This window comes from Erpetoichthys calabaricus, chromosome 2, assembly GCF_900747795.2.
Source record: "Erpetoichthys calabaricus chromosome 2, fErpCal1.3, whole genome shotgun sequence".
Classification (NCBI taxonomy): domain Eukaryota; kingdom Metazoa; phylum Chordata; class Cladistia; order Polypteriformes; family Polypteridae; genus Erpetoichthys; species Erpetoichthys calabaricus.
In genome coordinates this window covers 21,837,214-21,854,921 of record NC_041395.2, presented here as the reverse complement: position 1 = coordinate 21,854,921, position 17,708 = coordinate 21,837,214, and the positions used below count along the sequence as shown (strand labels likewise).

Below are 17,708 nucleotides of genomic sequence, written 5' to 3'. Positions count from 1 at the left end.
GTACTGTGTCACTCCAGAATGTACTTAGTAAATCATTTTCAGCTGGGAACAGTAAATAACAATTTTAAGAAAGACTGATGAAAATAAAATAAATGTTTATTTCTCCACATAGTGGCATCAAAAATAACCCACATTCCAGTTGAACTGCCAAATCAGACAACTATATGAGGAACTACCATTCTATCACAGGTCAGACACTGAATGCATAGTCAGTGTGATGTCATTTTTGAGGACTGTGAGGTGAGTCACATACATGTGAAGAGTATTTCAGTGCCACACAGAAACCACTCCTAAAATGCAGATGATACCAAAATTGGGGGAATGGCACATACTGAAGAGGCAGTAAAAACAATTCTAGAAGACTCAGACAAGCTTCAGAACTGAGTGAACACTTGGAAAACAAAGTTTAATGTTGGAAAGGGTACACATGGGCAAAAGGAAAGTGAATCACAAATACAATATGGGAGACACTGTCCTATGGGAAGCAACCTCTGAAAAGGATTTGGGGGTTTATGTTGACTTACAGACTAATTTATGATTTTATGTTATGTTGTCTTCCAGACCAAATTTAAAAAAAAATTCAAAAGTTTTGGTCACCATTATTAAAAAAAAAAGCAAAAACCAGTATCAGAAATTGTACAGAGAAGAGAAAGCAAAGTGTTAAATGGCCTGTAAGGGTCTAGCAGGCTAAGGGAAATATCCTGGTAAGAAAAATGCTGACCTGATTGAGGTTTAAACAATTGTCAGAGGAATTCATAAAGTTAATCTTTCAAAACCTTTTGAGTTAATAGTATTTTATCAGATCATCAATGGCTTGCACCAAACACGAAAGGTACCAGGTAACCTCTTAAGCTCATTTTTAGGTGGGGAATAGGAAGAAACTTTCATAACCAGCTGTTACTGGTAACCTCTTCCCTGCCTCACTGTCCATGATGTATCCCAAGTGTCAACTGGGTGGTATAAATCTTCATACACCAACACTTCTGGTGTGAGACACAGCCCTTTATGGCTAAAAGTAAAACTCTAGAGCAGTGGTTCTCAAAGTATTTTGGACCAAGGTCATCTTTGTCAAAGTCCAAGGTAGGGACGACCACCTATGGCCAATAGCCGCTAATTACATTCAGCATTATAATTATCAGTTTTTTTTTTTTTTACACGTGCTCATGACTCATTAGTGGGCGGAGTGGTGGCTCTGAGGCTAGGGATCTGGAAGGTTGCCGGTTCAAACCCCGTAAATGCCAAAAGGGACTCTGCTCTGTTGGCCTCTTGAGCAAAGCCCTTAACCTGCAATTGCTCTGTCCTGGGTATGACGTTAATCTGCATCCATCCCAGCATTTAGGCCCTCCAACCTGCAGGGAAAAACTTGGGGGTTGGTGGCAGGATTGGCACACCAGGCACCATAAAAAAATCTTACACTGTTCCACTCTAGTTCTAGTGTGGTGCTGATGTGTCACCCGTTGCATGGCTGCACTCGGGCCCTAATCTGGATCCTGATTTGCTTTGTCATGTGGTGGGTGTGGCAATGCGCTGTATCAGCATGTGCTCCTAACCTCTCTCTCCTCTATCTCTACTCATGAAAAATATTAATGACCCAAAGTATAAAGAATAGTTGGAACACAGACATAAATAGTGAGTTAGCAGGCCTGAATAGGGCTGTTTATTGGAAAGCACCTCCTTAATTTAAGTGTGTATCATACTTAGGCTTGTATGTCTTTGGAAAGATAAAAACCCAGCAGAAACAGAGTACTGTCAGATATTCACTGCTCCCCGGTCTCTTTCTGTGCTACAAGGTTATTCTGAAACTGCTACTCTTATGAGTTACCTTGCCGGCTCATGTTTGTTAGTGTTTTGTGGCGGTGTAAAAGTGTTCACAAAAGGCAGATTAACCTCTAGGGTTCTTTTATATTAGTAGACAAGTTAATACTTGAAATGCCTAAATTATTAGCCTTGATTTACATGTACACCCCACCATGGGTGTCCACAGAAAATATTGCTGGAGGGGGCAAACTTGTCTGTGAGCCCCAAAATTAATTAATGTTTATTGAGACTAATTAGAAATAATAAGAAAGAGGTAAATAGTTTACTTGATTAATTTTAAACAGCAAGATTAACAAATAATATCTATTTTCTTGATTTTAGAAGGCATTTTTAACAATAAGCATTTCAAATTATATTCAAATTAGCAGGTTAAGTCTAAAGTTATGAGGTTGACTAGAGAAGACTATTATTTGCTTGTGTACCCAGTATTCACTATAGCTTTGTATTATCTGCATATGTGACATGCATATGTGTGTGTCTTCAGTGAAGAGAGTAAAGTGGGAGTCTTTCCTGCTTTAATTATATGAGAGATAAATCACTGTTGCTTGAACAGCAGATATAGTAAGTACTTTTTTTTTTTTTTTTTTTAATTATTCATAACTTTAATATTCTTGAGCACTAGAATGAAGTATCAATTAGGTAAACACATCACACATGCCCAAATAAACCTGCATCTAACCTTGGTGTCCTCAGCCAAGTTTTCACACTTCTCACTGTGCTAAGTGACTTTTCCACAGGTTGTTGCATGTAATGTTATAGGAATGCAAAAGACTTGTCAAATACAAGGAAAAATCAGTGTACTTTAAGCAAGCCCAAGTTCTGATATTCGGATGTCCAAAACAACTGTTGTGCTTTCATTTTGTCTTCATTAACTTTGCAAAAGTTCAGTGCCGTTAGAAGGCTGGGTGTCAGTGCATGGTGTGTACTGCATTGTGACGTGAGCTACTGGCCAACTCTGTCCTCAAACTGCTGCTGAGCCCTAGGAAGTGAGTTATTGACTGGGTTAATAAAACACCTGTATGTACAGCAGTGATATTTTCATAACGAAAATGAGAACTAGAACTAAAAATATTGTTTTTTGTTTTACAAGAACGAGAACTGAAATTAAGGCAAACAGAGAAACTAAAACTAAATAAAAATTAGTGATATGTGAACGAACTAAAACTAGAACGAAAATTGAGTAAAAACGAAAAAAACTACAATATCATTTTCTTTCAATCCGGTTCAGTCGCCCTGAGTGTTCAGTTATGTTGCGCTGTTCACTATGCGGTGATCTTGTACCTTGGGCTTACAATAGTCACGTGGTGCAACTTCCGTAAAGGACCGTTGTTTGTTTGTTGAGCACATTAGGTTTGTCGGGTTGAAGTAATAGGCGCGTGTGGTTGCCGATGGCGAGTTTTGCACAGATGTTTGCTGGTAGAAAGCAAGAAAGTAACTTGTGGAAATACTTTAATTACAGCGCAGATGATAATAAAAGCAAATGTAGCATGCAAGAAGAAGAAAATAGTCTCGGAGTTTCAGTGCAGGACCAACTGGATCAGTACTTAGTGGAAGTCCAGCACTTCTCTGGCACCATGACTGCACTTCAATACAGGGACATGCGATCGGGGGAGGTATGAAAAGTAAAAAAAAACTAATAATGATAACTAAATTTGTCCACTAGTCTGTGCTATAAATTTGTTTTCTGTATGATTCCAATAATTTTGATAATTTTTACCGTCAAAATCTCTGAATTTGTGCATTTCCTGATTAAATACAAGGGAGAAACACGAGGTGCGTTGCGGTAGAGACAAGCGGAGCCTCAGCTCGGACTGTGCTATCCCTCACACGCTGGGTTGATGCAAACATAATGGCGCGTGCCTGTTGCTGCCTTTCTGTATGTCGCCAATATAATGTTTGCAAACACATTTATTATACACCCTGACTTTCCACAGTCTGGCTAATATATTTAATGACTGTGTGTGACATATCTAGTCTTGCTGATCACACATGAAACCACAGTGAAAAGGCACAAGTTGAGGCAGACAATTTCATGGCGCACTGAAAGGGGGTCGCATGTGAGCCCAACAGGTGTTTGTTGCTGCAGTTCTTCTATGCAGACACACCAATAAGTTACCGAGATCAGAAAGTCAAGTGCACTGCAGCGGTCCGTTTATTTTTATTTGTTCTTCCAACTTCAAAATGGAAGATTAAGACTTTTAAAATTAAAGGAAAACAAGGAGGACTTTTACAAGAAAGTGACTGAGATTTTCGTGGAGACGGATAGGCGCATGGACTTCATTTACAAAGAAAGGTAAGACCATAAACGGTTTTCAATTTTATAAAAAAATGGGATCAGACTAAGAAAAAAAATTCAATATTTAAAGACTAAATTTTGACCTTAAATAAAATATTCATTTGCTTTTCTTGTTATCCTTTTGTTGAACAGTCTGTATTAAAATTGATTAAAGCATAAGAATTTAAATATTTTAAAAACAACTAAGTATTTCAATTAAGGTCAACATTGAAATCCGTTTTTTTGTACACCACTCTATACTTTCATTTGTATTGAATGAGTGTGAATTGTGAAATTCCAACGGCAAATTTAGAACACATGGAGGGTGCAGAGCAAATACTCTCTTTCCACTCTCTCTCGCCACTATAAATGTAACGTTCTTTCTTAGCCAAATACTGTATGTACCTTACCTATGTGTATGTAAAGAATGCTGATAAGTTATTTAACATAACCAGTAGTCAATGTGCATGCTGCCAATTGAATAGTGAATAAGATACAGGTTTATATATTTGTAAATCAGATTCTGAAGGAGTCAGTGCCCCACGAACATCACTGCATGTCACAGCTTCAATACTGACAGCAGAAATCGTTAACATACAATCTACTGGTGCCCATCATAGTGCCGAGGACCTTGTCTGTGCACCTGCATTACAGGCATTCGTCAAGTGAATATTTTCACTGTGTGGCTATATGTGCAATGGACGACATTGCAAGATGAACAGATCACTCAAAATGCGTGCTTGTTTAAAGCTTAACAGCAACATGCTTGCACAGACTGGTTTCTTGGTTTGAAACATTTGATCTTGCTGACTGTACTCATTAGGCCACTTAATCTGTTTGATCATTGATAGTCATGCTGTGTTTAACGGCATTATGAACTGTGAGTGTATTTTGTTGACTGAAACAAAACTTTGAAATATGTGAAGACCAGCATTTGTGGTCTTGCAAAAGAAAAAAAAAGTAAAATTGTACTATTATATAAAAAGGCCAGAACTAAATAAAATAAAAACTAAAATTTTAAACACAGAACTAAATAAAAATAAAAATGGTTGATTCCACTGAAAACTAGAATGCAATAAAAATAAAAATTAATTTTATAAAATAAAATAAAAACTAAAACTACAATTAATATCAGAATTGAAAAATCACTGACACAGTCTAACAGGGTGGCTTCTGCATTATGCAAAGCATCTAAAACACTAATGCTTTTTATGTTGCAGTACAAACGTTAACAATTTTATTTGCTTTTCTTATGCACTGGAATGAGAATGCATTGCAATATAAATAAAATGAATGGGTATAATACTTGGTAAATAAAATAAGGAAATTTGAAAAGAACTGTGTATAGGTGGCGACAGGGGAGGATTTTGGACGCATAGTTACTCTTCTTGTCCACTTTCGTTTTAGACATTTTTAATTTAATAAGGCAAAAAATAATAATGAAAAGCCTAAAGCACAGCACTAATAAACAGCAACAGCATGACCAGACATTGTTTCTTATTCTTTTCTGAGTGGGTAAGCAATATAAACTGTTTGCATGCTTTTTTGCATTTTTTTGGATGCAGATTCAGAAAATGATGGTTTTGATATGGAGAGTGAATTTTGGATGCAAAAATAACACAGCAATTGCTGACAGAGATGGGAGTAGATTCATACCTGATGGCATGGATCGTGGACTATCTTAAAGACAGACCTCAGTATGTGCGTCTCAGGAACTGCAGGTCTGACATTGTGGTCAGCAACACAGGAGCGCCGCAGGGGACTGTACTTTCTCCGGTTCTGTTCAGCCTATATACATCGGACTTCCAATACAACTCGGAGTCCTGCTACGTGCAAAAGTTCGCTGACGACACTGCTATCATGGGCTGCATTAGGAGTGGGCAGGAGGAGGAGTATAGGAACCTAATCAAGGACTTTGTTAAATGGTGCGACTCAAACCACCTACAACTGAACACCAGCAAAACCAAGGAGCTGGTGGTGGATTTTGTGGAGGACCAGGCCCCTCATGGATCCCGTGATCATCAGAGGTGACTGCGTGCAGAGGGTGCAGACCTATGAATACCTGGGAGTGCAGCTGGATGATAAATTGGACTGGACTGCCAATACTGGTGCTCTGTGCAAGAGAGGACAGAGCCGACTATACTTCCTTAGAAGGCTGGCGTCCTTCAATATCTGCAATAAGATGCTGCAGATGTTCTATCAGACGGTTGTTTTCGAGCACCCTTCTCTACGCGGTGGTGTGCCGGGGAGACAGCATAAAGAAAAGGGAAGCCTCATGCCTGGACAAACTGGTGAGGAAGGCAGGCTCTATTGTAGGCATGGAGCTGGACAGTTGGACATCCGTGGCAGACCAGCGGGCGCTGAGCCGGCTCCTGTCAATCATGGAGAATCCACTGCATCCACTGAACAGGATCATCTCCAGACAGAGGAGCAACTTCAGCGACAGACTGCCATCACTGTCCTGCTCCACTGACAGACTGAGGAGATCGTTCCTCCCCAACACAATACGACTCTTCAGTTCCACTCGGGGGGGGGGGTAAACATTAACATTATACAAAGTTATTGTCTGTTATACCTGCATTTTTATCACTCTTCAATTTAATATGCTGCAGCTGGAGTATGTGAATTTCCCCTTGGGATTAATAAAGTGTGTGTGTTTGTCTGTCTGTCTGTCTGTCTAACTAAAAAATAATAACGAAAAGCCTAAAGCACAGCACTAATAAACAGCAACAGCATGACCAGACATTGTTTGTTCTTCTTTTCTGAGCGGGTGAGCAATACAAACTGTTTGCATTCTTTTTTACATTTTTGTGGATGCAGATTCAGAAAATGATGGTTTTGATATGAAGAGTGAGTTCTGGATGCAAAAATAACACAGCAATTTTTGGACAGAGTGATCAGAAATACCGCAGGATTATTACAGTTAAGTAGTTAAAGCCTGCAATTGAAAGTAAAAGTTGAAAGCACATAATTAATAGTTTTGCTATGGTAATTTCATTTCAACTCTTCTAATGCGAAGACAGCAGTGCTGAAAAAAAAAAAAATCACATGACTTTCTGGTGGGGAGGTGTGCATGCCCCCATGCACCCCCCCTTCAGACAACCATGCAGCCTACTTTACTAAGTTACATTCACTCATCACTTATGTTTCAAACACCAATACCTTAGCAGGGTGCAGGGAGACACCTATATCCTTTAGCTCCCTCATCGTTACCCCTGAAAGGGCTGCACAAATCAAACAAAGCAATATTGTTGAGACTTGCAACCTCGCTTACATACCTGAGCAGGGACCAGAACGACACCTATATTCTTAATTGTTATCCCCAAAAGGGCTGCACAAATCTGAACAAACATGCAAGAGCCAACTCCAACAAGGTCAGATTGCTACCTTTGAAAAAATTAAACAAACAACGAATCACTTGAACAAGCACACTGGAGTAGATGATATAAAAAACGAGGCAAGTTTCAGTGAGAGAATAGTCCAGCTTTAATCATTACTAATTTATACTTGTTGTGTCATGATAAGACACAGTAAACATCAAAAGGAACTGATGTCATCTGGGACCGGAAGTGGCGTCATCAATGGACAACCCGAACGATTCAAATCAACATCCAGAACAGTAGGCTTTGCTTCAGCCAAACCAGGAGAGATATTTGTGGAATTTAAAAGTGTTTGCTCTTCTTGATCCAACTAAGGCATAAATATGTGCCATAATGAAGCAGGCCTGGTTTATTTGCACTCTTATTTCATAGCATCCTAAGGCAGCATGTCATTTTAAGTGTGTCTTCAGAACTTGCCTCTTTATAGCAAACACTTTGTTCTCACATTCAAAACTGCATCATTCCTCCATTTTGAAAGCAGGCATGCCTCACGTCTGTCTCTCTCCCAAGCCTAGTATACATCTGTAGGTGCTTTATTTTATATAGTGGCTTTCGTTTCCCTTGGAGGTCTTAACTTCAGGTTGACAGAAGTGTATTTTAAACTAATTATGAGGTACAAGTTGTTGGGATTTCTTCCAAAGTCTCCAAAGCCTTAAAGATGGTGTAAAGTATCTATCTATCTATCTATCTATCTATCTATCTATCTATCTATCTATCTATCTATCTATCTATCTATCTATCTATCTATCTATCTATCTATCTATCTATCTATCTATCTATCTATCTAAAGATACAGAGACTTTCAAAATGAATACATCAGAAACAGCATGAATCAGCATCCACATACGATTAAGAGATTGCTGTTGACACAGGTTGGCTCTTGAGGTGGGCAATAAGGTGAATTATTGAAAAAGCCCCATGTAGTGAAGGGGTTAGATTGGATCAGGGAGAGACTGAGAGTTGGAAGAAATGTCAAAAGAGAGAAAGTGGTCTCCACAACCATAGAAGACTGATGCATGAAGGAGTACTATAGAACTAAAAGATGTTATCATCTGCAAGAAAGTCAGACAGAGCTCTGTCTGGTGGGTGTCTTAGAGCTGTGTCATGTAGCTTTATAGGCAGGAAGGTTCTCCTCAGAAAGATAACTAGGTCAGCTTACGGACTACCAATAATCTGTGGACCACACTTTGAGAGCTACTGCTGTAGAGGCCTGACTTCTTATGTCCTTATACCATCAAGCTACATAAAGCTTTAGAATGTCCCAGTCTATAAGGTAGCTTCTGGGGTCCTTAACCTCTTAAAATGGCCCCATCTGTCCCATTCATGATCTGTACATTTTCCCTAGAGTCCAGGAGGAGTTATATCAGCTTCCTAATAGCTCTTCACCATGTAACTTTATGTCTTTGCCACCTTCTGAGCTAATGCTAATTCTTTGGATAGTGACAAACATGTTGGACACGCAAGTAAGAATTTCACTGTACTTCATACTGTATTTTTGACAATATTACTGTTACTACTGTTACTCATAGAGGCAGATATACTGATTAATTGCAGCCACTGTCAGCTCACACTTGCAAGAAGAGGTTGGGGAAGGGGGTCTTGTTGGGATTGTCCTTTCCCTTATCCATGCCACCTTTGTACCTGGCAATTGCCTGCTGAGTACATAACCCACACAATATATCTCTAAATAAAATCACATAATATTCTCATATCATAGATGAGTCAGGTATCGCTGCGAGTGGCAGCCTTTCCAGCAGCTCTATCTATCTATCTATCTATCTATCTATCTATCTATCTATCTATCTATCTATCTATCTATCTATCTATCTATCTATCTATCTATCTATCTATCTATCTATCGTGTTATATAGTCCCTTTCTATCTATCTATCTATCTATCTATCTATCTATCTATCTATCTATCTATCTATCTATCTATCTATCTATCTATCTATCTATCTATCTATCTATCTATCTATCTATCTATCTATCTATCGTGTTATATAGTCCCTTTCTATCTATCTATCTATCTATCTATCTATCTATCTATCTATCTATCTATCTATCTATCTATCTATCTATCTATCTATCGTGTTATATAGTCCCTTTCTATCTATCTATCTATCTATCTATCTATCTATCTATCTATCTATCTATCTATCTATCTATCTATCTATCTATCTATCTATCTATCTATCTATCTATCTATCTATCTATCTATCTATCTATCTATCTATCTATCTATCTATCTATCTATCCATTCTAACATCTCTCTGGATAATTTTACCAAAATACAAAAACCTTTTAATGCTTGAATGCATCATATGAAATGATGATTAAAGTCAATATTGTGCATTCTGAAACCCACTTCAATATTACATGTGTAACAGATTTTTAAATCAAAAGCTGTTTATAGATTCTTCAAAAACCAATGTGCTGAAGTAATTTCTGTGGTGATGATATTTTGGTGTGGACCGCTCTTATTCTTTTTGGTAAATGTTCCAGGTGATAGACCTCCATCTAGGCAGCGTCCAGCCACTGCAAGGCCCAGCACCGGTCAGAGGCCATGGATTTCACAAAGACCAGCAAGCGCCGGATTATTTGGGACCAGTCGAGGATATAACATCCCTGGGAATCTCTGTCCTGGATCATCTGGATCAGATGAAAGTGTTTTAGAAGAAGATGCCAGTGGCCTTACACATGGTAAAACCCTTTAGTCATATGTCTAAATGAAATGGCACTTATTAACTCTAAAACTCTCTTCAACCTGTTTGATATTTGAAACATTTTCAGTTCCTTTTTATCTTCCATGACTAAAAATTGTGCACATTCAGATCTGCTAGAAAAGGAGTACTAACAGGAAAAAACAGTGCCCTAAGGCAGTCTAAAAATATGGAATCAGTTATGAAGAAATGATTAAATTGAACATATTGGCATCAACAAGCTAGATGAAGATAACAATGAAAGAGCAGGGACAAATTAAGACAAAACAGTGAACACTGTAGCCCCTTTGATCTGTATATTGTATGGTGAATTCTGAAAGTATTCAGACCCCTTCACTTTCTGCACACTTTATTGTACTTAATTTTAATTGGATAAGTTTGCAATTTTGCCCATCAATCTACATTCAGCAACCCATAATGACAAAATGAAAACATATTTTCAGAAAGTTTTGCAAATTTATTAGAAATCAAAACCTGAAATTGTTCATTTTTAAAAAAGTCTTCAGATCCTTAATTCAGTACTTTGTAGAAGCCCCTTTGACAGCAGTTCCACAGCTTTGAGTCTTCTTTGGTAAGTTTCTACAAGCTTTGCACACCTGCATTTGGGTAGTTTACCAGATTCTTCCAGGCAAATCCTCTCGAGCTCCATTAGTTTGGAATGGGAAGTGTATGTAAACTGCCATCTTCAGGTCTCTCCACAGATTTCCTTAGAGGTTTAAGTGTGGGATTCGGCTGGGCCACACAAGGACAGTCAGAGACTTGTCCCAAAGTCACTCCAGTGTTGTCTTGGCTGTAATCCTCATGTTGTTGTTGTGCTGACAAATGAACCTTCACCCCAGACTGAGGTCACATGCACTCTGGAACAGGTTTTCATCAAAGACCTATTATCAGTTTTAGATCAGATTCTGATTCCATGCTTCTGAGAAGCACCCCCATTGCCACCACCATGCTTCACCATAGGAATGCTACTTTGGGGTTAATGAACAGTGCTTGGTTTTTGACAGACATACTGCTTAGAATTCTTCCCAAAGTGTTCAATTACAGTGTCATCAGACTAGGGAATCTTCTCTCATGCTGTCAGAGTCCTTTAAATGCTGTTTGGCAAGCTCCACATGGGATGTCAAATGCATCTGCTTGGTTTAGTGATGGATTGATGGCTATACTTGTGACAAGTTCTCAAATCTAATCACAAAATTTCTGCAGTATGTCTAGAGTGACTATTGGGATTTTGGTCACCTCCCTGATCAATGCCCTTCTTGTTTACTCAGTTTGGTCAAATGGGCAACACTTGGAAGAGTCTTGCTGGTTCTAGACCTTTTCCATTTCACAATTATTGATGCAAGCTGTGCTCCTGGGAACACTCAAACCTTAAGAATTGGTTTTATCACCTTGCCCTGATCCATGTCTCAGCACAATTTGATTGCAAGAGACTACAAACAGTCAATTGATCATTATGGCTTGGTTTTTGTCTTGACATGCAGTGTGAATTGTGGGACTATACATAATAGGGCCATAAGTATTTGGACAGTAATGCAATTTTCATAATTTTGTCTCCATGCACCACCACAGTGGTATTAAAATGAAGCAATCAAGATGTGATTGAAGTGTAGACTTACAGTTTTAATTCAAACATTTAATTCAAACATTATATGAGCCATATTTTTATACATTGTCCCCCATTTTCAGGGGCTGAAATGTATTTGGACAGACTAACAATCACGAATATAACAATCATTTTCAATACTTGGTTTAAAGTCCTTTCCAGTCAATTACTGCCTGAAGTCTGAACCCATGGCCATCTCCAAGTTCTGGGTTTCCACCATGCTGTTGCTTTGCTAGGCTTTTACTGCAGCTGTCTTCATGTGCTGTTTGTTTGTTGGACTTTCTGTCTTCAGTTTTGTCTTCAGCAAGTGAAATGTACAAGTATGTGCAGTTGGGTTGAGGTCAGTTGATTGACTTAGCCATTGAATAATATTCCGTGTTTTTGCATTAAAAAGTACTTGGTTTGCTTTCACGGTATGTTTTGGCTCATCGTCCAAATGTACTGTTAAGTGTCATCCTATCAGTTTTGCAGCATTTGTCTGAATCTGAGCAGACAATATAGACCTGTAGACTTCAGAAATCATCCTGCTGCTTCTGTCAGCAGTTATAATACATCAATGAACACTAGTGACCCACTTCCATTTGCAGTCACACATGCCCATTTCATAACATTGTCTACACCAGTGGTAGTCAACCTGGTCCCTACCGCCCACTAGTGGGCATTCCAGCTTTCATGGTGGGCGGTAGCAGAGTAACCAGACGGCGCTGCGATTACATACTAATCGACTAACTGTTGACCAGTCAAGATCAGGACAGCGGTCAGACTCTGTTACAGGGCATTTGTATTGGGACCGCGCCCACCTGGCCCGCATCCGCGAGCAAAAGAAGTGATGCCATTGGCCAACACCCACTACATAAAATTTTATAAAATGCACAACCACGGATACTCACTAACTTAGTCTCGTCTCGACAAACTCTCGCTCAACCACGACACTTGTAACGTCTTGCAATCCTCAACTTAGAGGTACCCAGCATTTGTTACTCTGTCAACACATTCATCATTTCAACGTACGAGGAGCTATGATTACTACATCCCGATCCTGACTCCCAACGGCTGTTGTTGGATCCACATATCTTTCAACATTACGGTCTGATGAAAACCTCGCGGGATCGTGATAGCCAGCTCCTTGACTGACCATCCACGTCCAACGTACGCTGTGCTGTCCAGCGACCGGAACGCCTGATCCTGCCTGACCAACGCCAGGAGACGAGAAGGACGTCTCGCATAACGGATCGGAAAAGCACGCAGCATTCCAAAAGTCGCGACCACGCAACAGACTTCAAGTGCATAAGTTTTGTTCACGTTACGTAAGTGAAGCTAAATCGTTATGTAATCAAAACTAAAGTCAGTACGTAGTTAGATTTCTGAGAGCAAGCACGTGCTTACAGCTTCAAACAAAATATTGTGAAATATAGTGAACCCATGTCTCAAAAAAAGAAATACGTACACGGCTATTCCCCAGAGTATCTGAAGATGGGTTTCATAGAATCTGTTGCAAATAAATAACATCCAATGTGTTTATTGTGCCATAAAACATTATCCAATGAGGCAATGAAGCCAAATCAATTGCGAGAACATCTTTCTACAAAGCATCCAAATGACAAGGACAAGCCCATTGAATATTTTAAGGAAATATATAAAAAATTTCAAAATCGTTCAACTATCGTTGCATCATTTAAGAAACAACATACAATGAACGAAGATGGATTAATTGCCAGTTATCGCATTTCACAATTAATTGCAAAAAGTGGTAAAAGCTATAAAATTTGTGAAAGTGTAATAATACCCTCTATAAAAGAATTTATCTCAACAGTAATGCATCAGGATATACCTTAAATTTTAAAAACGTTGCCCCTAAGCGATAGCACAGTAAAGCGACGAAGTGATGAAATGGCAGTTAATGTTGAAAACAAACTTATAAGTATTCTCCAAAACTCTTCATTTTCCATGCAATTGGACGAATCTACCATTGCAGATAATGATGCTTTATTGATGGCATATGTACGCTATTTTGATGAAAACAATATATTACGAGAAGAAATGCTATTCGCAATAAATCTCATCACAGATACAAAAGGATTATCTATATTTAATACTGTGAGAACATACTTTACAAAAAATAATATTCCTTTGAATAATATTGTTGCATGCGCTACTGATGGAGCACCATCAATGGTAGGTCGCTATCATGGATTTGTTGCTTATTTGAAGCAGGAAGTGCCAAATGTTTTATGTATTCATTGTGTGGTGCACAGACAACATCTTGTAGGAAAACATCTAAGTACAAGTCTCCATTCATCATTAACTATAATAATTCGAACCGTAAACAAGATCAAATCCAATGCAAAGAATGATAGAATGTTTCGGCAGCTTTGCCAGGACAATAATGAAGATTTTATTAAGTTACTTTTGCACACAGAAGTTCGGTGGCTGTCAAAGGGTGCATCTTTGGCTAGATTTGTAGCATTATATGATAGTGTCATACACTTTTTTGAAAGTAATAATGAGACCAATCTGTGTCAACAGTTAAAAACAGTAAAGAATGATGCCTTTTACTTAGCAGATATTTTCAAGAGATTTAACGATGCCAATTTGCAGCTTCAAGGAGCTAATAAAACTTTTATAGGTTGCCAAAGTATTGTGCTATTATTTATTGACAAACTTGAACTACTTCATCATAATCTATTGAAGAGAGAATTTCATCAGTTTTCTCAATTATCATCTATAAAAGATGATGAAACTCCAGAGGATATTGACAGATTCAGTAGCCACCTCAACGAACTTAAATTGGACATGGAAAAACGATTTGAAGATATTTTGAAATTGAAGGTATATGACTGGATGAAAAATCCTTTTACCGCAAATATTGAAGAGGCTGATACAACTTGCCAAGAAGAACTGTTAGAAATTAGATATGATGAAGAAAGTAAACATAAATTTGACAGTGGTGGATATGAAAACCTATGGCAAAATAAAAAAATGCCGGCCTTATATCCAAATATGTGGAAAATGGTATTCAGTTTATTGATACCTTTCCCTACCTCATATCTTGTGGAATCAGGATTTAGTGCTGTTAATCATATTATGACCAAAGAAAGAAACCGCCTGAATATTTCCGAAAGGGGAGACCTTTGTTTGTTCCTCACAAAAATTGAACCGGATATTCAATATTTAGTTTCCCAGCATCAGCCTCAGGGATCCCACTAATAATTCAATTAACTAATGTAATTTCTATGTATGCAAAGTATAAATAAAAAGATAGATTTAACTATAGTAAGTTGTTTTATGGGCGGCACGGTGGCGCAGTGGGTAGCGCTGCTGCCTCGCAGTTGGGAGATCTGGGGACCTAGGTTCGCTTCCCGGGTCCTCCCTGCGTGGAGTTTGCATGTTCTCCCCGTGTCTGCGCGGGTTTCCTCCGGGCGCTCCGGTTTCCTCCCACAGTCCAAAGACATGCTGGTTAGGTGGATTGGCGATTCTAAATTGGCCCTAGTGTGTGCTTGGTGTGTTTGTGTGTGTCCTGCGGTGGGTTAGCACCCTGCCCGGGATTGTTTCCTGCCTTGTGCCCTGTGTTGGCTGGGATTGGCTCCAGCAGACCCCCGTGACCCTGTGTTCGGATTCAGCGGGTTGGAAAATTGATGGATGGAAGTTGTTTTATAAAGATTTATTCTGCCAAACTTAAAGAAAATCCGACATAAAGTACTTGGTAATTATTATTATATGCTTTAACTTGCTGTAACTCTGCTTTATAAATTTTATAAAGTAAAGTTACTTCCCTACTTTATAAATCACCATTACTGTGGAACCGGTGGGCAGTTAGAAAATTTTACTAGTAACAGAGATACAAAAGTGGGCGGTAGGTATAAAAAGGTTGACTACCCCTGGTCTACACCATGTTTCACAGATCATGAGCTGTTCCTTCTCTTCTCCTTACTCTTTCTCTCCATCATTCTGGTACATATTGATCTTAGTTTCATTTGGATAAAGAAAACAGCTCCAGAACTGAAGTCTAATCTGTCCTTCCTGTGCTTGAGGTTTACCAGTGGTGTGCACCTTTTGGTAAACCCTCTGTCTTTACTTTCATGAGGTCTTCTCTTGATTGTAGACTTTGGCAATGATAGACGTACCTCACAGAGAGTGTTCTATGTTTGGCTAAATGTTGTGAAAGGGGGGTATACTTCACCAAGAAAAGAATTCTGCGATCATCCAGCACAGTTGTCTTCCATGGTTGTCCAGGCCTTCTGGTGCCGCTGAGTTCACCAGTGTATTCCTTCTAAGAATGTAACAGATAGTAGAAACACCAGGGGTGTTCAAATCAACTATATCTCTCATAGGTTTGTTTTGTTTTCTCTGTCTAATGATGGTCTGTTTTTAATAGTTAATGAAAGAATGAGGGACCTGCTCACACCTGACTATGTAACACCTTGTCAGTCTTGTCCAAATAACTTTGAGCCCCTGTAAATGAGGAACCACGTATAAAAATTGCAGTCATTCGTAAATGGCTCATACAATATTTTTGTTAAACCCTTTCAATTCATTCTGAAAGCCTACATTTCAATCATGTAATGATTTCTTCATTTAAAATTCATTGTAGAGGCATTCAGAGCCAAATTAATGAAAATTGTGTTGTTGTCCAAATACTTATGTACCTAACTGTATATAGTATATACTGTAAGTACATGTGTGCCTTCCCAAATGATGGCCTATCAATTCAATATGCCTCTGGTGGACTCCAATCAATTTTTAGACCCATCTCAGAAATAATTAAGGCAAACAAGATGCACTTAACCACAGTTTGGAGTGCCAGAGCAAAAGGTCTGAGTACTAATATGAATGAGAGATTTCAGTTTTTGATTTTTAATAAATTTCCAAAACCTTTCTGACAACATGTTTTCACTTTCTCATTATGGGTTATTGAGTGTGTTGAAATGTACAACGTAATTGTGCAGAAAGTGAAGGTGCCTAAAAACATTCTGAACCCACTATAGCCCTACAGTCTTGGCTTGACATTTGAAAGGGGTTTAGTACTATACAGTGGGGCAAAAAAGTATTTAGTCAGCCACCAATTGTGCAAGTTCTCCCACTTAAAAAGATGAGAGGGGCCTGTAATTTTCATTATAGGTATACCTCAACTATGAGAGACAAAATGAGAAAAAAATCCATAAAATCACATTGTCTGATTTTTAAAGAATTTATTTGCAAATTATGGTGGAAAATAAGTATTTGGTCACCTACAAACAAGCAAGATTTCTGGCTCTCACAGACCTGTAACTTCTTCTGTAAGAGGCTCCTCTGTCCCCCACTCGTTACCTATATTAATGGCACCTGTTTGAACTCGTTATCAATATAAAAGACACCTGTCCACAACCTCAAACAGTCACACTCCAAACTCCACTATGGCCAAAACCAAAGAGCTGTCAAAGGACACCAGAAACAAAATTGTAGACCTGCACCAGACTGGGAAGACTGAATCTGCAATAGGTAAGCAGCTTGGTGTGAAGAAATCAACTGTGGGAACAATTATTAGAAAATGGAAGACATCCAAGACCACTGATAATCTCCCTCGATCTGGGGCTCCACGCAAGATCTCACCCCGTGGAGTCAAAATGATCACAAGAACGGTGAGCAAAAATCCCAGAACCACACGGGGGGAACTAGTGAATGACCTGCAGAGAGCTGGGACCAAAGTAACAAAGGCTACCATCAGTAACACACTACGCCGCCAAGGACTCAAATCCTGCTTAAGCCAGTACATATGTAGACCCGTCTGAAGTTTGCTAGAGAGCATTTGGATGATCCAGAAGAGGACTGGGAGAATGTCATAGGGTCAGATGAAACCAAAATAGAACTTTTTGGTAATAACTCTACTCGTCGTGTTTGGAGGAGAAAGAATGCTGAGTTGCATCCAAAGAA

At 38.8% G+C, this 17,708-nt stretch overlaps 1 protein-coding gene across 1 annotated transcript in view; it reads left to right on the top strand.

Annotated features, from left to right (window-relative positions):
* The window catches only part of lrrc56 (leucine rich repeat containing 56), an 85,110-nt gene that overhangs the window by 25,771 nt on the left and 41,631 nt on the right, over positions 1-17,708 (top strand). Inside the window, exon 4 of the mRNA XM_028793510.2 lies at positions 9,978-10,175. Coding sequence (XP_028649343.2) covers positions 9,978-10,175 — 198 coding nt within the window. The remainder of the gene's footprint in view (positions 1-9,977; positions 10,176-17,708) is intronic.